Raw genomic sequence first — 22,189 nt, 5'->3', positions numbered from 1 at the left:
TGATTTGGAATCTTGTACTATTTATTACTCTAAGCAATTATATTGGTCAAATATAAATGTTCAGACATTTTCATTAACATGCTATATATGTCCAGTTACTTCCAAATGCTTTCTTACTCTTTGTACAGTATCATCATTCAGTAAATGTTTAATAGATAGGCTTATTAAAGTTTTATTATGCTTAATGTAAAACAGTAGAAATGAAGATAACTTAGAATGGATAAAATGTAATTGAAATAATTTGGAGTACAATTTAAATAAACGCCTTTGTTAATTTAAAATTTAAAAGTATGTGACCACAACTTAAGATATGTTCAAATATATCATTATGGAGAAAATAAGAATAACATTGTATTATTGGTTTCTAGATTCTTTTGTAAAAGACTATTAACTTTAGCTAAAAATATAAAAGATAAAACTAACTTAGCTACCTTACTTATTATTAATTCAATAAGTATCTTGGTTAAGCAACTGCTTATATAAGATTTAAGTAAGATGTAGAACAGAGTATAAATATAATTATCATTGTCTAGAAAAGTGAATTATATAGAAATTCTTATAGAACATTTATAACTTCAATGATTCTTTTACTGTGATTATAATTACTATGATTATAATCTATTATGTAGGAAAAATAACTATAACAAAATATTATTGACTTAGTTGTTATAATGTGAAATAAAGTTTAAAATTTTAAATAAATTATATTAGTCTAAAAATCCTATCATTGAGTTAAAGAAACATAGAGAAAGTGTATGTTTTTCCGGGAATATGATTTAAATTAAGTTTTGTAAACTAGTAAATTAATTTTGATTTGATGTAAGTACAGTATTATTCATATTAACATAGAATATTTGGTAAAACCAGAATGGTGACTATTGGCTGCTCAGCACAGGCTCTGACTGGTAGGGAAATGCTGGCTTGTGTTGAGTTTTGCTGGTAGGACGGTATCTCTTAACTACAAACAGGAGTGTGGTTAAGTTGTTGAAATTAAATTGTAATGAATATTTTTTAATTTCATTATTAGGCTATCAGCTGCAAAGGTCAACACAGTATATCGTACACTCTGTCAAGGAATCAGACTGTGGTGGTCGAGTACACACATGATAAAGATACGGATATGTTTCAGGTAACATCTTCCTTTTTTTTAATGGAAATTTTAGGACATTTTTCCTTCAGTTCTTTATTTTGATATGTAATCAGAACTTCTGGTACATTAGCGTTTGGTGGTACCCAAGGAGAAAGAGATGAGGATAGCATAAAAATTATTCCTATTTGGTTTTTGAAAGACTAAGAAAAAACTTAGTTCTAAAATTGCAAAAATATGTAGAGAGAGGCTATAGTCACAGATCTCAATGCAATAAAAATAGACTTTAATAACAAGAATAAAAATTTTTATAGCCAGCCACATTTAAAAGCCAACATGTTCCTAAATAACACTTGGATCAAAGATGACATCAAAATTACAATTATAGGCCTCTTTTAAAATAATTATGGTAACACCATATAGCAAAACTCATGAGATGTGACCAACATCATACTCAAAAGAAATGTAAAAACTTAAGTGCCTTTATAATGTGGAAAGAAAAAAGCAAGGGAGGGAGGGAGGAAGGAAATCAAGGCACTAAACATTTATCGCAAAAAGTCCTTTTTAAAAAATGACAGTAAGAAAGTAGAGGACAAGTGCAGGAATAATTTTAGTAGCATATAATAGAAAGTCCGGAAAGGCATCAAAAGAAAGCAGGAGGACGTAGTAAAGGAAAAAGTCAATTAATTTAAAAAGAAGAGAATATTTCCAAGATTTGGTACTTTAAAACAATAGCCAATTAAAATTAAAGCTAATGAAATAAAAAATTAAGCACAGATTGGAAACCGTGAGGCTTTGCATTTCTGTATGGAGTTAAATGATTAATTAAAGGATGTTGAAATAAATGTCAGAGTATCATGTAATAACATCAAAAATAAGAAAATATGTTCAACCTCACTTATAAAGAGAGAAATGTGAATTCAGATCACACAGCGATACTATTGTTCACTTAAAAGATTAGCAGAAATCCAAAAGGATTTGTCAGAGATGTGGGGAGACACTCTCCTACATCATATGACCTCTGTGGGTTGTTGATTTGGAAATACCTATGACAAATACAAAACACTTATGTTCTTAGACTTAACTCTTCTCTTTCTAAAGCTCTTCTCTTTCTGAAGACTTACAGTATCCCTACATACACATAAAATGACATTTTTACCAAGTTATTGCTCCAAGCATAGTGTAATAGCTTAAATGTCCTTCAGTAGGGGACTAGTTCTGTGAATTTGGAGACAAGCATGCAGTGGGGGCCTCCAAAGCTATAAAACAGAACGAGAAAAAGCTCTACATATGCGGAAAGAGTTCCAAATTTATTTAATGAATTAAATATTAATATTATTAAATATATTAAGCCATTGATAGTATTATATTCAGTTAAGATTACTTAATGTTAAATGTTAATAAAGTAAATAATGTTATTAAATATGTTAAATTTTAAATAGCGTATTAATTATTAAATTAGTATAATTAAATTATTTAAATAATGCTATATGCATTAAATAAAGCAGTTGCTTGTTGGAGAAGAGGACAAGGCAGGTGATACATTTGGAGGTATTTCACACTTTTTGATTTGTTTTGAATCTTGTGAATTTGTTAGCTATTTTTAAAAAAACAGTACTAGATAGATAGATAGGTGGAGTCATAGTCATCATCACAGTCATAGGGACATAGTTATTTAAGTGCCAGTTGGAACTCGAAAGTAAGATTTTATCATATTTAGACAAAATATTAAGTGGTTTTACTCTTCATGCCATTTCATTTTATAATCTTAATGTATTTTTCTTTTTGTTCTACTAAAATCTTTTCCTAAATATGTGTATACCTCCCTGTTGATATTTTTATGGGTCTTCATAATAAATTTTTAATACTTTCTAAAATTATATATCTTCCATTTGTAAGATTTTTTACCGTTTTACATAGAGAGAAGATTCTCAGTACTAAAAAAGTGAATCAAGAAAATTTTACATTTGTAGGTAGTACATTTTTTATCACTTAAAATTAACAACTTACTGTGATGGCATATGTTACTTCATTGCTATTCTTTAGTGACACGTTCTGACATAAAGAGTGTATTCTTCACTATTGTACAGTCACATTCTATTCCAGTTGTTCACTTTCTTCCTTTTCATCTCTGCAAATGTAGAATGAATTAAAGATTGAGCTGGATTTTTTTCAGCTCCTGTTAATGACCTTTTTTTTTTGTTTAATCATGGTATGAATACCTGACATGAAGTCTACCCTCTTGACAAATTTTTAAGTGTATTATACAGTACTTTTAACTGTAGGCACAATGTTGCCCAGCACATCTCTAGAACTTAGTCACCTTGTGTAACGAACTTATCCTGTTAACCAGTATCTCCTCACTCCCCTCTGTCTTCAGCTTCTGGCAACCACCATTCTACTGTTTCTATGGATTTGACTATTTTAGATAGTTCTTATAAGTGGGATCATGCATTTTTTTCTCCTTCTGTGACTGGCTTATTTCACTTAGCATAATGTCCCCTAAATTCACCTGTGTTGTCTCATATGCCAGAGTTTCCTTCTTTTTAAGGCTAAGTAATATTCCATTGTATGTATGTACCACAGTTTCTTTTATCCATTCACCTGTTGACATTAGGCTGTTTTCATATCTTGGCCAATGTAAATAATGTTACGGTGAATATGGGGGTAGCCAATGTCTCTTCAAGATCCTGATTTCAGTTCTTTTGTATAAAACCCAGAAGTAAGATTGCTGATCACATGGTAGTTTTACTTTTCATTTTTTGAGAAACGTCCATAGTATCATAAACTTCTAAGTGCTTTATGCAGACTTTCCAGTTCGTTACACAGAATATTGAAAGACTCAAGATTAAAAAAATAATTTTGTGCTGCTTCATCAAAAGCATACTTACATGAAATTGGAATTTTTTTTTTTTTTTAACTGCACGTGCATGGCAGTGAAGAGTACAATGACCATTAGTACAGTGTAGTGCCACTGCTTGGGTTCCTGCTAACGCACATCATTGCTTTGGCATCATCGGAACACGTGTCAGCACAGTAGAAAAGGCAAATGACATCTTTTTATTATCATGAAAGCAATTTTATCTTCATGGACCTAGCCCCTTGAAAAGATCTCAGGAGCCCTGTGGACCACACTGAGAAATACCATATGCCAAACCAATTGCATAGCTTAGTTTCAAACTTAATTTCATAGCTAAGAAATCTGGGTCTTTAAAAGGAAAGGTAATTTAAACTAAGGGCAGAAAAGGCATTAGTGGCAGAACTAAGATTTTGGTCTCCTGAATTCTATATCGTCTGTGTAGTACCACTCAACCTTTTTAAATAAAGCGCGGTAATTCAATAAGAATGTATAGACTTTAATTAAGAAACCCTAACACATTTGTCACTTTTACTAAAATAATCTCATTCCATTAGCAGACTAACTGGACATATTGGAAGATTAATGTCAGATCACTCTAAACAGAATAGAATTAAGCAACTCTTAGAAGTCCCTGAAAAATCAAAGTTTTCATTTTTTCCTTCCTTTAACAAGTTTATATATCCAAAACTGACCATTGATAAAAAATCATGGAGTTAAAAGCAATGTAGCATTTATATTTCTGAAGCACACACCTTGGTGTTAAGGTCTGTTCCTTTTAGCCATTGCATATTAAAAGTGATTTCTGGGTTAATTGAGCATTTAAAATCAGAACATCAGAATGAACCAAAAAAGAGCCCTTGTGTTGCATTTCCCTCCGTGGAATCAGATAGTAGGGTTTAGAACTCCGAAATATTACTGCCTGAAATAAGAACATCAAAACTAGATCTGAACTTAACAGATGGGTTAAGGGTGAGAAACTCCGAGTTAATATAGTCAGAATAAGATGTTAGTTATTTTCTAGAGTAGGGATAACTAAAAAGAGAAAAAAGAAAAGAGCATAACTCTTGCGAAAGTAAAATATAAAGAAGAAAATCATTTATGAAATAAATCAAAGGAAGTGATGAAATAACAAAGTCTTTAAAGTGAAGTGTGACACCAAATACATTCTGATCATGAGGGTAAGGATAGTGACCAGGTCCCAAAGTCGGTGTTAGTGGTCTTTTCCCCTCTGATTTCTCAGTTTCATAGGCTTTGAACCTGGGTGGTGCAATGCCTTATGTTTTTAGTTTTTGTTTGTTTGGTTTTTAACTTAGTTGGTTTATAATAGTTTTAGATGGTAACATTAGCATCTGTGTAGTTGAGAAAAATGTCAAAGAATATCAACATTTTTGCAATAGTTATTTCTTAAAACTGTGTGTACGTGTGTTTATGTATCTGTCTCACAGGGTTCAAGCTCACTGTCATAATCTTCCATTTATCAGTTTCATTTCTTAAGCACCTACTATGTATCAGATACTCATCTAGTTCCTATAGATAGACTACTAAGGCTTCCCTCTCATGGAGCCTACATTCTAGAGGAAGCAAACAGACCACAAATGAGCAAATATTCCAGGCAGAGTACCAAGGCCCCATGGCAGGAGCAGAGTGAAGAAGAAGGGAAGTAAAATGAGGTGACCTTGGAGAGGAAAGGTCTTTAGACCAAGTGAGGAACTTAGGTTTTATTCTAGGAATTCGGAGAAGCTGTTGGAGGATTTTATGCAAGAGAGAGGTATGTAATTCCAACTGTCTAGAGTAGAATGTAGGAGGCCAGTGTGAAAACTGGAAGACTAGTTTGGAGGCTAAGGTATTGCAATCTAATTAAGAGCTGTTAGTAACTGGAACTAAAGTGGGGGAAGTTGGAAGGATCGAAGATGTGTTTTGGAGGTGAAGTTGACAGGATTTACACAAAGTTAAACGTGGGTGTAGAGGAAAGTAAAGAATCAAGGATAGTTCTGGGGTGTTGATTTTTAGCCTGAGCAAATTGGATGCCTGTCATTGACACAGGGAATATAAGGGTGGAAGGGGGATCCAGGTTCTGTTTGGAACATGTTGCACTTGAGATGCCTATTAGATATCCAAGTGGAGATTGAGTGTGCTAGTCTGAAGCTCGGGGGAGAGATCAGGGCTTTGTGGCTAATAAATGGGATTTGATGAGATTACCTAGGGAGAGAACAGAAAGCAAAGGGAAGGGGGGCTATTTACCAACTGGCCTGGAAGGGTTTCATTATTTTAATACCAGGTACAAATGGACCAGGATATACTGGCTGGTTATAAGCCCTGGAAATCCCAGCAAGAGTGGTTTCAGTAGAGCTGTGGGAGAGAAGCTCACTTGAGAAGTTCAGTTGGAGTGGGCTGAGGGAGAAGTTAAGGGGATGAGTAAGGAAGTGGCAGTAGTAACTAATGATGGGTTTTTTTAAGAAGTATTGCAATTAAGTGAATCAGAGAAATGGGACTACAGCTTGAGGGTTGCTTGCAGGCAAAGAAAAGCATTTTTAAAAATAAGAGACTAGTCTGGAGCGGTGCTACTCAACTATATGCAGCATAGCAGTGAAGTGTCTGTTAACAGTACAGAGTGAGATGAGTTAGGAAAATGAGAGGAGGAGGTGTTTGGAAACTGTTGTAGCAGCTTCATATTCCTGAAACATCCAAGCAGATGATCATTTTTCTACTAGTCATTTTTATTGTTTTTTTTTTTTTAAAAGGTATCAGTGGCAAGTTGAAATTTAAAAAGCAAACAAAACTAGTCCGTTGCCTTACAGAGTCACAGTTTAAGAAGCTCCAGAATGTGATAGCTGGATGGCTTGATCCAATATCAAGAAAGAAAATGAGGATTCAGGAGAGAGAGAAGGCAGGAGCAAATAACAGGAGCAAAGTCCTTGGAAATGGGAGAATATTGGGATCCCAAGCATTAGTGAAGAGATTGGTCTTGGGTGGAAGCAGCAATATTTCATCCTTGTCATGGGAGGGAAGTCAGAAAAGAAGGTTGCAGAGGCAGGGACATGGGAAGAATTGATCCGGGAAATGTGAGGGAGGCCCTTTCAGGTGCTTCAGTACCATCTTACCTGTGCTGACTTTGACTGACAACCAGGCAAACCCAAACTTCTCTCATTTATATTAAGATATAAAGTCTGAAGCTCGGGGGAGAGATCAGGGCTTTGTGGCTAATAAATGGGATTTGATGAGATTACCTAGGGAGAGAACAGAAAGCGAAGGGAAGGGGGCTATTTACCAACTGGCCCGGAAGGGTTTCATTATTTTAATGAAAGGATGATGTGTCTGTAAGTGTCAGTAGTAAGGAGTAAAATTTCCCTAGGGCTGCTACATGAATACCCGCACTATAAGAATATCAGATGAAATTCAGAAGCATCTTGGCTTGTGTACACGACTGCCTTTAAAATGTCAATAGTCAAAAGAATCTAAGTTTTCCACATTGGGTGAATTTTCGGTAGGAAAATGGCTCAGATTTTTCCTGGGAAAAAACAACATGAGATTTGTGTCCTAAAGTATAAAATTTTTCTAGCACTCTACAGATGTAAGTGGAAGTGAGTTGATAAACAAATCTTAGATGACCAGTTAGATAAGTATCATGGCTTGAAATAATTGATCCTAGCAGTATGTTTCAGTTGGAATAAAATGTCATGTTTTACAGTCAATTTCAGTTAATTCATCAAGACATTAATACATTGGAGTAAAATCAGAATGGCCTTTCTTGAAGAGAATAATCTCTGTAGACAAAGAACAGTTGTGTGACATTCTACTAGGGTGTGGTTTTAGCTTCGAGCTTATAACAGAACTTGAAAGTGATTGCCCTTTTCTGTGGAGGTGACAGAAATTAGATCAGAGACTGTCGTCGTGATAACTCTGGGTTTTGTGTGATGACCAGGCAGTTTTAAAACTTCACATTTCATTCCTAAGCTTCATTGTAATAGAGATTCAGGATGGGTTTGTTCTTGAGTTTGGAGTAGCCTTTATTTTCTCCTTTATGATTTCTATATTTGTGAAATATTTTGCATATGTATTTGTTTAGAAATAAGTCAGACAATGACAAATACTATATGATATCACTTCTTTGTGGAATCTAAGAAAATCTTAAAGAGATGCATATTGCCTGAATGTATGCATTTAAACAAGTTATATGTTTTCTAAACCTAAAATGCATACATTCAGGCAATATGCATCTCTTTAAGTTGATGAGTTTCAATGAACCCAGTGGTTTAATTTTTTCCAGGCACATTTCATTAAGACAAGAAACTAAGTTTCATAAAAAAACAAGAGAAAATAAATGTCTGTTGTTGGCGGGTTTAACAAGATAGTGTATGCATGAGAATGTATATGTGAGATTTACAAAAGAAATTTAATATTGTTCCAGGAAGCAAATAGAACTAAATTATGCAAGATTTATTAAATACTTTCCCTTTATTCATTTGGATTAAAAGTGTATTACAGTGTTTGTTTTAAATAGAATTTTGAGGTCAAGATAAAGATAGCTGAAAAATCGACTTTTGTGGGCCTTATATGTACACATCTAGGGGCTCCATGTTCTTCCCACTGGCAGCCTCAGAATGAAAGACATTATTGTTAGAACATTAATATATTTAGTGAGAAATGATTCGTTTACATATAAATGATTTTAAGTTAGGAAGTCTCTTTGCCATATATAACATTTATCACTGTTTTCCAGTTAGAGATTCATAGCACATCATTACATAAATGTTTTACTATTTGCCTTGAGAATTTCCTTTTTTGTAAACAGATGCTTACTCCTCCCACTTCCCAGGACAGAGCAGTGCCTGTCTTATTTGGATTTATTGAATATGAAAAGCTTTACTTGAACTCTTAAGATCTTGCTAATGAAATACATTCTTTCTGGCAGCCTTTAAACTTTCCAAGGAAAGTAAGCCAATATCATATTATTGGCAACTTTTTAGATTTTCCCAAGAGAGTTCTTTAAAAATCCAAAATTGAAATGTTAAGACCAGCTTCTTAAATCTTTCATTTGCTTGCATTTCAAAGTTGGGGCTGTTTTGTATAGCCTGTTGCGTCATTCTCACACCGAGGAATGGTATAACAGGGACCTGATGTGTATGTCTGGATTTGGTCTGTCCTTGCTCTGTGCTGTGAGTCGCTGGTTGATTGACTTGGTGGGCAAACCCAGTCCTTGGAGCTGGGCAAGGAGGAGGGGGACAGGTGGCAAGAGTTCCTTTGTTGGCTTCCCTTACACACACACACAATTTGCCATGCACACACGCAGACACACACATACGATTTGCCATGAAAGTAATCCTTCTGCCTGATCCAAGAGATAGTCTTTTGGGGGTAAGACCTGTTTTCCTCCTCCAGAATAGAAAGTTAAGCTTCTTTCTTAACATTTAAAATCTGGTCGTTGGTTACTGCAACATCTCCTTCAGTCATACAAGAAAAGAAGCAGAACTAAAATTTTTTTCTTTAAATTCTGACCTTCAGAGCAGAGGTAATGAATGTTAAAAGGCATCCTGAACACTCGTTTCAAGTGAGTTATGAGTATTTTGATTTACTTAGGTGGGCAGATCAACCGAAAGCCCGATCGACTTCGTGGTTACAGACACGATTTCTGGCAGCCAGAACAATGACGAAGCCCAGATTACACAAAGCACCATATCCAGGTTTGCCTGCAGAATTGTCTGTGACAGGAATGAACCTTATACGGCACGGATATTCGCAGCTGGGTTTGACTCTTCCAAAAACATATTTCTTGGAGTAAGTACTATTGATAAGCACATTGTTTCAAGTAAAACATGCATTATTATCATATATAACATTTAATTGTGGCTGAAAACGTTGCTTTGCATGATGCCTGCCCCCCGCAGTTAAATTTTGAGATTTTAGTATTCAGACAGCCAATTGAAAAGCTGTTATTTAAAATCTGAAAATAATTGTCATTACTTGTTATTTGTCGTATTTGCTGTATTAATTATAATATGTACAGAAATTTCTTTTTTAAAGTTTATATTAACATCATGCATAAGGTATTTATGGTAGATTTAAGGGGGTTTATTTCAGAGCGAAAAGTAAAATGGTCAAATTTAGATAATTAGAGTTCAAAGGAAAATGTTAATTCATTCATTCAAAAAATTCACTTTCTATATTCCATATTGGCTGTTATAGTTGTGACATCACAGAGAACAAAACAGTTTTAAAATCTCTGCATTCATGGGGTTTCCATGTAAATGAAACCCAAAAGTTTTAGTGAATATCTAGTTTTGACATAGTTTTTCTTTGAATCAGGACATTTTTGCAGGGCAAAGAAAAATAAAAAACACTCAGATGGCCTAAATAATAATAAAAATGTATTATCCCATATTACAGGGAGTGCCAAGGAAGGCCAGCTGCATGATTGGTTAATTCAGTGGTTCTGTGACATCCAGGGACTCAGGTTCTTTCTGTCTTGTCCTTTGCCTCTCCGGGCACGTCAGCTCTCTCAGGCAAGGTCTGCTGTGGGTGAGAGATGGCTCCTGTACTGCCACACATCCCCCGCAGCAGGGCAGCTTCCAGCCTAGGAGGCGGCAGAGGCACTATTTATTCCTCGCCTCTTTGTAAAGCAAAGAAACCTTTCCAAGAAGCTTCCCAGAAGACTCACTCCGGTCTCATTGGCCAGAACTCAGCCAGATGCCTACCCCTAAACCTGTCATTGGCAAGGGGCTGGGATTGTCATAACTGGTTTATGCTCATCGGGATTTACCTCTGAGTCATGTGAACAATATCTGGCTCTGTCTCCAAGAGAGTAGCCAAAATCACTATGGCACAGGCATCCACAAGTGTCTGCCTTGCCGTTATATCAAGCTGCTTGTGCCCTTCCACTTTTGAGGATATAATCACCGATTTGTATGAAAACCTAGTGGCCACAAATTGTTGGCTTAACATTTGTTAAACTTTTGTATGTTTAATAAAAATGTTTTTCCTTCCTTCTGTGTGTTTTCCTGATAATGACTTCATATAAAACATCTTTAGATAGTAGAATGAAAGCACTGCACAAATAGAACTGAGGAATGCACACGAGATTCTGGAATCACGTAGCGGGTTTTAAAAAAGAATCTCTAAGGGAGAGGCCCAGGCGACGGGTTATTTTTTTAAGCTCCCAGGATAAATATAATGTGTCTCTGGAGATAAATTATTCATCTGTTTTACCACTTCTTTTATATTGTTGGGCTAATTGCATATTTTATCCTTCTGATTATTGGCTTTAAATAGAAAATGAAAATTCACCACTTGTCCTCCCCTTTGCTCCTATCCAATATTTCAAAGGGATTCTAGAATCTCTTCATTTTGAAATAATCTTAGCATGCTTTTTCTGCTCTCCAGGAAAAGGCAGCAAAATGGAAAAACCCCGATGGCCACATGGATGGACTCACTACAAACGGCGTCCTGGTGATGCATCCAAGAGGGGGTTTCACTGAAGAGTCCCAGCCCGGGGTCTGGCGCGAGATCTCTGTCTGTGGAGATGTGTACACCTTGCGAGAAACCAGGTCGGCCCAGCAGAGGGGAAAGCTGGTGAGTGAGTGGACTTCCCACTGGAAAATGTACCAACCTACAAAAACCTAACTCGAGGACTGTCCTCTTCTTCCCCTGAAATTCAGAACCTTAGTACAGGTACAAGCGTTGTGTCCTACTGATCCAGGGGAATGAGAATTCTGCAAGTCCCCGAAAGTAAGAGAGAAATGGCGTTATTTCCTTTAAAGATTAAGCTTTTCCCGTAGCAGAGGAAAATTATCTTTTGCTCCTTACTACCTTAAGAGGATGATCTTTTATTATATACTTCACCACAAAATTCCACTTAAATTCACTTTAAGAAGAACAATGCAATATACAGATGATAGAATTGTACGCTTGAAACATATAATCTTATTAACCAGTGTCACCCCAATAAATTAAATAATTTTTTTTTAAAAAAAGAAGAAACTTACTTTTAGGTAAAGCTTTGCTAATTTGGAGAAATTCCAAGCAGTCTAAGACTAATTAGTGAAAACTATAAATTATAGAATTATTTACTAGACTTTCTGGAACTAAAAGATAATTAAGTTAGCTTTTTTCTTGAGTTCATAGTAAGAAATTAATACATAATTCCCTATATAAATCACCAAAATCATAGTTATAGCTTTTTACTTGAAATAATTTATATAGTACATTGACTTGGCATGCTAATATTTTCCTAGGACTATTACTATGTATCCCAAATGCCCTAAAGCAGTTGGATCTTTAACCCTTTCTTCTATGGAAAATAATTTTACCTTAAATGGGCAGCTCTGGGTTTCTGATCTTGCCGTAGCTGTGGGGCACAAAACAAATTTTCCTCTCCAGTACTTTTAATTAATTGTTAAGTAGAAGTTAGAAGAAGAGAGAGCAAATGTTTTCTTCAGAACCCCCACAGAAAAAAATAGGGAAATAGAGGATGTGATCTAGCATTTTTCAGAGAGAAGATGATAACCAGATATTTTTTAAATAGAAAAAGGAGAGCAGCCTTGTCAGAGAAATGGAATTGTCCTCATTTTTTATAGATGAGGAAGGTGTGGCTTAGAGAGGCTAAATATTGCTAAATGTCACAGAATTAGAAGTGCAGCAGATGGGATAGAAACTCAGGTCCCCCTGATTGAGAGTGGACCTCTGGCCACCACTCAGTGTCTTCTTATGGATGTCACACTTGGCTCTCATCTGAGGTAGTTCACACCAGAGCATTGGCCTCCCTGGGCCAATATAAAGCATACACAGCAATCCACAAAGGCCTTGCTTATCCAGGACGGCACGTCCCAGGATGTGTGTCTTGTGCACTCTAGTGATCGTGTAGTGCCCAGCTCAAGCAGCTGTGTGCCAGAGAAGTTTACGGTGCTACTAAAACAATAAGCTATTTTTGTATTTAAATATAGACTAATATTGAAATCTCCCCTGTAAGGGACCCTTAGATCTACATAAAGTTGTGCCCTGCCATTAGTGTACAGTTGACCCAGCCAACAGTAAAGATTTCCAGGTTTCCATCAGTCTGGTCTTGGGCTTGTGGGGGACACCATGGGCATAAAGGGACCCTCCTCCTGCAGTCCTCTCTTGTTAACTTGGAAAACAGCTTGTCTGAGACGAAAACCTACCGATTCTTTGCCACATGTGACTCTTGTCCTGTGCACGTTGCTGGGATAGACATATAAATTATGTCTATCTGGAGATTAGATTTTGGGAACAGTCTCTGGCAGTCCTCTTCATTTGCAGTTTAATATAAAAATATGGAAAGTGAAGAGATCAGCTAGAGGTCCAGAATACTTGTTTGTTATGACAGCAGTTGTTGCTTCCTGTCCTTAGTGTGGAGCTATTACTGGTAGAAGGTTTTGTATTAATATCATACTCAGCATTTAACGTGGATCAATATGCTAATGTGTTTTTAACAACAAATCACCACAGATGCTCATTAATACAGCAGATGATGAAACCTTGGTCCTTTGTACTTGCTCAACATACTTAAATGTGGTAGAAATGTCTTTTCAGGAGCTTAACGCCCTGAGAAATAGGCGAATGAACTTTGAATTGTGTCCTACTCATTTACCTAGTTAATGACAACATATGGTAACATTTTTAATATCGCTCTAGTAGGCTCTTGAGTATTTTATCAAATTATATTTGAGGTATTTTATTAAACTAAATTGGTTTGTGTAAAATTAGGTAAATGCAGTTAAATTGGTTTGCTTACCTAATTTTAAGTGAAATTATAAAAATAACCATAGTGTTAGTACATGCAAGCTCTACCGAGTGAGTGCTTTATGTTAGTTATTTCTCAGGTGTTACTCACAGCAGCCCTCTGTGTCCGTGCTGTTACTGTTCCCATTTACAGAGGGAGCAACCAGGGTTTACAAGGTTGTCCGTTGCTTACAAGTGGTGGACGGGGTTTGAATTCTCTACATGAAGCTTCGCTGTCTGATACATAGGGGCCATTGGGTTTCAACTCTCTTACTTCCAGAACCCTGTCTATTCCTTGTGACTTCTCCTTGCCTTTTGTTTTTCTTCATAGAATTAAAAAATAAAATCTGAACCCTTGCCTCTGCACAGTGGTATCTTGACTATGCTGCCTTTCGCATGCTGAATTTTGGAGAAAAACTATACATTTTGTTCACAGATAGAGATAGCACACAAGAAATAACAGTTAAGAGGGAAAACAGGCTACTGTTTGAGTGGCCACTATGTATTAATGGTTCCAAAGTCAGGCTGTAGGTTCCAGTCCTGATTCTACCATGTAGTAGCTCCACAGCCTTAAATCTATGACTTGACCTCTCTGCCTGGACTCACAGTCATTTAATTGGAGTGGTGCTAGTGCATATCTTCTAGGATTGTTATAATAAGTAGGGATTGGAGCAGTGGTGTACACAGTAACGGTCCATATTGGTTAGTTGTTAGGACTAAGCAGGGGCTGGGAGCTGAGGTCCAGCAGTGAGGAGGATGTCCTGGGCTCTGCCCGCGAATGGTGTGGTCTGGAGAAGGTCACAGGTGTGGCAGCACTTCATCAGGCTATTGTGCAATGAACACAGTTATACAGGAGTCCCTCAGAGGGCCACCTGTCCTATACATGGGAGACAAGAGTATGTGGGAAATAAAGGACCATATACTCAAAATTCATGAGATGTGGTTTACCAAGCACTGCCCTGCAGGAAGGAAAGAAGGGGTCGTCGAACACCCCTTAGCCAGGTTAGCCACCACCAAACCAGTTTCTTGCCCCATTGGAATTGTTCTCTTAGGCACAGTTTCATGCTCAGACGAGACCTCCTCTGAGAATTATTGTCGTCGGCAAGGGAGGACAGCCTCATGACACCCCGTGAGAGGGGAAGAGGCTGTGGGGTACTCGGTGTAGTCGTGGGGTGGGGAGGAATCTTCGGCAGACTTAACAAGGCGTTTGAAAGGAGTCACAGTGCTTGTCTTGTCAGTGTTAAGATTTGTCATTTAATTTGGACTTTAACTTTTTCTAACTACTAATATTCGATACTTTCTTATTAGGGAGGGGCTGTTCTCTTTACTAAAGGAAAACTTCTAGGCAAAGAGACACCCCAGTGAGACCTGAACGATACGTGGGAGTTTGCCGAACTGAGAGGTAGATTTGGCTTGAGGTGTGATAGAGAATGAGGCAGAGGGCACTGGTTCTCATGCCTGTGGGCCATCCAGGTTGGCCTGTTCATAGACCGAACTCAGTGCTCTCAGCATGGGCCAGTCCTGTTTCACAGTTAGGCAGGAGCCACAGCTGTAGAAGTCAAGTGGCCGTAGGGTGAATGTTAAGAAGTTTGGGCTTCATCCTGAGAGCAGTGGAGAGCCAAGTCCTTTGAGTCAGAGAATGACAATTTCTATTTTCCTGTACCTCTGTTTTCCCTTGGTTGCTTTGGTGCATCCCTGCCTTAGTGGAGTGGGTCCCTGGATCTGTCCTCAGCCTCTGTGCCCTCCCAGGGACCCTGCCTGGGCAGTCTCATCCACTCGGGGGCTTCATCTAGATGCTGATAAATCCCAGATGCGCTTCCCTGAGTCCGGTCCGTCTCAGTCTGCAGTCCCACGTGCCTTCCGTGCATTACACGGCGAACAGTCTGCACAGCCCGCAGATCCTACACACCCCAGGCTGACCCTTCTGTCTTTTCCCCCAGATGTGCCATTTCTCCTAGACTCCCTATCTGTGGAAAGCCCCATTCTACATAGGCAATGAAGCTAGATACATTAAAATCTTTCTTCCTACATCAGGCTGTTGAGTCTTATTCCTCAATGTTCAATTCCTGTGCCTCTTCTTATCTGTTGCCACTGATATTCTCTGCCTGGAGAGAGAACTCCTACCGTTTTCCCCATGTCTCGTCTTATACTCCTCCAGTCCATCCTCCACATTTCTGGACGGGACCTGACCCTTCTGAAAGGCAGTGCTGTTCTATTATAGTTGCCTAAAACTCCCCAGTGACTCCCTCCGGGCACGGAAGCCGACTTCTCTCTCCTGCCTGGGCCTCTTGTCCTGGCCCTGCCCCCCATACCCGGCACTCCATCCAGGAACGCCTTGTTCCCTCAGTGCTCATGGTGTTTGGCCTTTCATGCCTCCTTCCCGTGCTTCCTATCCCACCCACTGACTCCTGACGACATCTTTTTCAAATCCGTTCAGGGAAAACCCTTAAACAATTTTTTTTGATCTTCTATCAGAGTAACAGTAGCAAACACTTACACAGTGTTTACTGCATGCCAGAGGTTGTTCTGAGAACTTTATGTTAATTTATTTAACCCTCACCATCCCCTAATCTACATTTTACCGAAGGGGAAACCAAGGCACCTGGGGTTTAAGTATATGCCTAAGGTGACATCACGGCTAGAAAGTGACAGAGCTGGATTCAAACCCAGGCAGTCAGCTCCAGAGCCCACGCTCGTAGCTCTGGTGATATGGCCTCATGTGGCACTTGAGCACTTGACTGACCTTCGGCTGGAGCCTGTCTGGTTCCCACTACTAAGGAACGAGGCTCTTCAAGATGAGGGTAGGGTTTTACCGGCCTTTGTACAACAGGGCTGAGAGGATGTGCGGCACGTGGAGGCAGCAGTCAGATTCCTGCTGTCCTGTCTCGCAGTGCTTCTCGTCAGCTGTTCATCAGTCCTGGGAGCACCTGGTGCTTAGCACAGCTATCCTTTTTAAAACGAAGGCTCCCAGTGAACATTTCTGCTCCAAGCCTTAGGAATTTAGGATAACAGATAGATTGTTTGAAGCGAAGTGTCACCAACAGTTGTGTGGACCACTGCTGCGGGACCCCACGGGGGCTTCTGGATCAGCTCTGGTCAAAATGAGTATGGGTCTTCCCGGTGGACCAGGAGGACGTCTCCTGTCCCTGATGAGATCAAAGAGGAATTCTGTTATTGTCTTAAGGAGAGCAAATAAAAATCTTAAGGACATTTTTACTAATTAAAATTACCACTACCTGAATTGAAGGTGTATAGCTTGGGAGATCGTGCTTAGGGTGTTGTGCCTGTGGCACGTATGTATTGTATCCGGTGTTCAAATGAGGAAACTGAGGCTCAGGGAGGGTAAGTTACTCCCCATGTCCTGTTTTTAATGCGATGAACTGCCTCCCCGTGTTTGCCTCAGAGGCGTTTTTTATTTATTTTGAGGAAAGAATGTTAGAGTGATTTGTCGAATTTTGCTTTTAAAAGGCGTGTCTGTCATACTTGTTGTAGGTGGAAACGGAGACCAACGTCCTGCAGGATGGCTCCCTCATCGACCTGTGCGGGGCCACTCTTCTCTGGAGAACAGCAGATGGCCTTTTCCACGCTCCAACGCAGAAACACATAGAAGCCCTGCGGCAGGAGATCAACGCCGCTCGGCCACAGTGCCCTGTGGGGCTCAACACCCTGGCCTTCCCCAGCATCAACAGGAAGGAAGTGGTGGAGGAGAAGCAGCCCTGGGCATACCTCAGCTGTGGCCACGTGCACGGGTACCACAACTGGGGCCACCGGAGTGACACGGAGGCCAATGAGAGGGAGTGCCCCATGTGCAGGGCAGTGGGCCCCTACGTACCTCTGTGGCTCGGCTGTGAGGCAGGATTTTATGTCGACGCAGGACCGCCAACGCACGCTTTCACCCCTTGTGGACACGTGTGCTCAGAGAAGTCTGCAAAATACTGGTCTCAGATCCCTTTGCCTCATGGAACTCACGCATTTCATGCTGCCTGCCCTTTCTGTGCCACGCAGCTGGTTGGGGAACAGAACTGCATCAAATTAATTTTCCAGGGTCCAGTTGACTGATACCCTTGACAGCCATCTACGATTTTATTAACAAGTTACTGTGAAGATTTTTGCCACTAACTCTAGATTTTACCTTTTTATAATGCTGTTTATTAAGGGGAGGGGGGCCCGAGGCTGGGAGAAAAGAGGGGACATAGCGATGAAACATACCAGGAATTTAACAGATATCAGTGGTGTGTTGCATGCTCAAAACAGCGGCATCGTCATTGAAGTCTGCTTGATCAAACCACACTATCTTTGTAATAATTGGATTTAAAATGCCATGCTTTTACTTTAACCTCTGGTTTTTAAACAAGTTTTTTCCTTTGTGGTCTTGGACAAAACTTTAAATAATATTTTACAAATGAAGAAATTTGTTCAAAAGTGGTTGGCTTTTAATGTGCAGCCTTCTGAGCTGTGGGGTGTAGGTATTACCTGAAAGACATTGCAATGTCTGGAAATACTTGACAGGCTAGGTAGAATCTGCAGATACCAAAGGGGGCGGCTCTATAAAATGATGTTGGTGGACAGGAGACCGTAGGCACAGGTGGTTGTCTTGAAATCTGGGGCTTTTTCCTGATTATTTTTCTTACCTTTCGGGTGAGAGAATATCCGTATCTTGTCATATTTTCTTTTAATTAACATTGGTGGAATTTTATTATTTTATACACACATTCTCCAAATACCTTGGCATTTCAAACAAAGAATTTTCCATGACTTTTTAAGTCTGCTTTTTGTTATTTCTGTCTACTGTGGTTTGTCCCTGATACTCATCTTGTATGGCCAGAACTGTTTGGGTGATTAAAATGTAGCAACTCTTAAAATTCATTAACTAGGAATGATGATTGCAGCAGTAAACATGGCCTAGGTACTATAAGATCAAGTTTATTTGCTTACCGAATTGTTTTAAGATTTAAGAGCAATTAAAAATGAGATTTTATGTGTTAAAACCACTTGTTGGGATTTCATACCTTTTTTTTTCTTCTTCTTAAAAAAAAGCCAAAATTCTGTGAGCCTAACAGCAACATATCACAATGATATGGGGCATTTTTATTCATCCCCTTTCCACCATCTGTCACCTTCTCTCGCAGCTTACAGAGCCCTGTAAGTTTTGAAAATGTTTGCAAATCAAACTAAATTTAAATGCGATCATTAGATATATACAACACCAAGTGGTACATCTGCAGAGATAATTTGAAATTCCTGATTTCAAGAGAGCAAATGAGTGTTCACTGAGGAATAATTAAATCAGAATTTCATATGAGTGTCACCATCCCTCTCTGTTAGTTTCATTTCATTTGGAATAATAATTCTTGAATGCTCATTCTGTGTGGTACCAGTAGTATTACTACTCCCAAAATGTAAAATCCTTTAGGACATGAGAATGCCAGAGCTGGCTGAGATGAAATAGACCCCTACCACTTGGAGCAGGTATTTATTTAAACTAACATCCTCTGAAATTGACCATTGCACATTTGTGCTACATTTTTTACCTTTGTAAAGATATATAATTTATATGCTAATATTCTATATCTGTACTTGAATTGGTTTTTCCATGTTTTACCTACTGGCAAATATTTTGCCTGTTTTCAATTGTTCTAACCCATTTCAAATGTCCTTTTCCTTAAAGTGATAAAATATATTACTCTTGATTGCTGCTGCTTAATTTGACTTAATATATAAAAAGTTCAGCCTCTCAGTTTTAAAATAGCTTTACTTTTCAGTGGAGATTATTGTTTATGATGAGGCGTTTTTGTTTTGGTAATCTTTAAGTGATGTGAAAATTTAACAACAGGCCTCTTGTCGATAGCTACTCTATTCTGTACAGCTTACTTTACCCGCAAATAGAAAAAGAAAGAAAACAATGAAATTGCATACGAATAATATGTCAAATACCTTCTGATTTAGCCAGACAGAGTCTCCAATGATTAGCTTTCACTGGTGTCTTTTCAGTCTGCAATTCTCCACAGTGATAAAGGAGGCACAAGGTCCATTTTCTTGCTACAGAGCTAGAAAGTGGTTTGAGGAGTCTTGTTATATTCTAAAAGCATCTTGTAAGGTAAATGGTCTTGCATCCAGAAATGCTAGGTTTTACCTTTCAAAAAAATTTTTTTCCAGAAAGTTATGCTCTGATAAAATTTGCCATTTCAAGAATTATATATATATATACACATATATATATATATGTCTAGTAGTTCTGCATGCAACAGATTGCCCCAAAATAAAATTATCTTCCAACCTGAAAAGTTTAACTGTTAGTAAACTTGGATAACTACATGTAAGTTGAAATTTGGGTAATAGATTCCAAACTCTTGGAAGGGGTAACAGTGAACCATCCTGTCCTTTGACTTCTGAGTGAGGTCCTCTCCCACCCTGCCCCAGAGAGGGGGCAAGTCTGCAGAAAGAAAACCGTGCTCATCTTGACCACTTCTACTAAGATCACCTTATAATGAGATTTCTTTTTCAGAGTTGAAAGCAAGTTAGTTTGTTAGGAATAAAAAACTCTAGCTCACCAAAGTAGAGTAATACAGTTCAGAAAAAGTAACTTCTCAAAGGTCACTTCTGTTTTCGTCTTGCTTGCCATCACATTAAAGGGTGAGTCTCACTCCCCCATGTGAAGAAATTGCTAACCAGTTATCTTGATCTGGGTCTGACAGAAATGCCTTTTGTGAATAGGTTTCCAGGTCAGCCCCAGATATTCCCATAGACATTATTTTTTTTAGTTGTTTATGTCTGCTTACTACGAAAAAAATAATGATTCAGAACGAATGGGATACAACTCAATATTTTTCTAGTCCGGAGTTTTTTATTATTAATAATAGGTGCTGCCGGGTCATGCATGCTTCAACTTTTAACATTCCCTTATTTGGTTCTGCTTTTTGCAAAGAGGGCTACAGTTCACACTGCAGAGTAAACATTAAGCTTTCTGGGTGCACTCCCCCACCCCCACTGTGGCCCAAAAGAATTAAAATCTTTTAATATAAATAGAGAGCATATTTATCATTCCTCGATAGTTAATTATAGAGTTTGGTACCTTTGTGCCTCAGGGAAGCCACGTGATATTAACTGGTTATAGAATTTCAGGGTTAGGGTTTAGGGAAAGGAGAAAGCCATTGGAAAAATGATGGGCTCCATTAAGGAGACTAATGAATCTGGATGCAGAAATATGCCAGGAACTGGCATACAAATGATTGTAGAATTTATTTCCAGTATCAATAGGGAAATTAAGTTATTACATACATATACTGTGTTAAGAAAATTGAGAACTCTGAAAGCTTCAGTGCTTTATTTTTGCTTATGTGGGAGCTCAGTATTGTTATTTGGGCAATTTTGAGAGTTTAAGGAAAACTTCCTCCTTAAGTGTAACATACAGAATTGATACCTGCCGTTCTATGATTTTGATCTTTTTTTTAAAGCCATTCTGTTCTCTGGATTTGCATGAAAGGATTATGCTCACACCATCGTTAATGCTGGCTGAAACCTAGTTATCTTCATGCGGTCCTGCCTTGTGACAGTGGAATTTGATAGACAAACCACAGAACCATGTTTTTAAGCCAGATCCAGCTCTGTTCCCTTGCCTGTCAATCTTATATCCCCACAACTTAGCCTTCCTGGGCTGAGGATATGAAGTTTCTCCTTAAGTGCTAGAAATGGAGCACAGCCCTGTGATCGTTTCTTTATGACCCAAAGGCCAATGAGAAAATTTTAGGATCTTTTTAAAAGAATGTAAGCATAATTGAAGCAGCAAAACAAAAGTTTCAGTATTTCTTTTTTGTAAAACTTATATCCTCTCAAGTAAGTCTTAGCCTTCATGAAGAATCCCAAGAGGAAGACAGGGAAAAGCAAATATTTTTCCAGTTCTATTTAACTGTTTCTAAACAAACAAAAATAAACTCAGTGAAAGGGAAGTTGTTTCATTTTAACCGAGATGACAGATTGCTTCTCTGTATTAAATAGTCTAGAAGTTAAGGGGTGATCATATTTACCACGTATAGTGTTATGAGCAGTTAAATTTTATGGCTATATTTGTAAAACTGTTCTTTTATATTTCATGTCAAATTGAAAAGTTTATTTCTTCACTATTGTACCTGTGGAAATACAAGCCATTTTACAGGAAAACTCTTCAAAAACTATTAAACGAATCTCAGTATGTTTATGACTGGTTGTTTTCAGACTCTGTGGCTATCATGGGTTCATTAGGACATTGAGTAGGAAGTTAATAGAAAAGTAAGCTTGGTTTTTTTTTTCATTTCTCAGACCTCAAGTTGATCCCAAACAATTAAACTTATTATTTTTTTTATATTCTGCATCATACATATTAAAATCCAGATACTGAAAATCTTAATTTTTTAATAATAAAAACTTCATTGGTGCTTTATTATTATTTTTTTGTGACATTACATCGCTGTCAAATAAATCTAACTTTCAGGAACATTTAACCTAGCTTGTAGAATTAATGGATTTTGTTCATG

At 38.0% G+C, this 22,189-nt stretch overlaps 1 protein-coding gene across 1 annotated transcript in view; it reads left to right on the top strand.

The window, feature by feature from the left end:
• PELI2 (pellino E3 ubiquitin protein ligase family member 2) overlaps window positions 1–21,876 on the top strand; it is a 161,223-nt gene extending 139,347 nt beyond the window's left edge. Inside the window, exons 3-6 of the mRNA XM_011385138.2 lie at window positions 1,028–1,129; window positions 9,525–9,722; window positions 11,325–11,513; window positions 17,172–21,876. Of these exons, the coding sequence (XP_011383440.1) occupies window positions 1,028–1,129; window positions 9,525–9,722; window positions 11,325–11,513; window positions 17,172–17,738 (1,056 nt within the window). The 3' untranslated portion in view covers window positions 17,739–21,876. The remainder of the gene's footprint in view (window positions 1–1,027; window positions 1,130–9,524; window positions 9,723–11,324; window positions 11,514–17,171) is intronic.
• The last annotated feature ends 313 nt before the right edge of the window (window positions 21,877–22,189 follow it).

Source organism: Pteropus vampyrus, unplaced genomic scaffold (genome assembly GCF_000151845.1).
Source record: "Pteropus vampyrus isolate Shadow unplaced genomic scaffold, Pvam_2.0 Scaffold15, whole genome shotgun sequence".
Taxonomy (NCBI): domain Eukaryota; kingdom Metazoa; phylum Chordata; class Mammalia; order Chiroptera; family Pteropodidae; genus Pteropus; species Pteropus vampyrus.
Note: the sequence above shows the minus strand (reverse complement) of the source record. Positions and strands in the feature narration are given on the sequence as shown.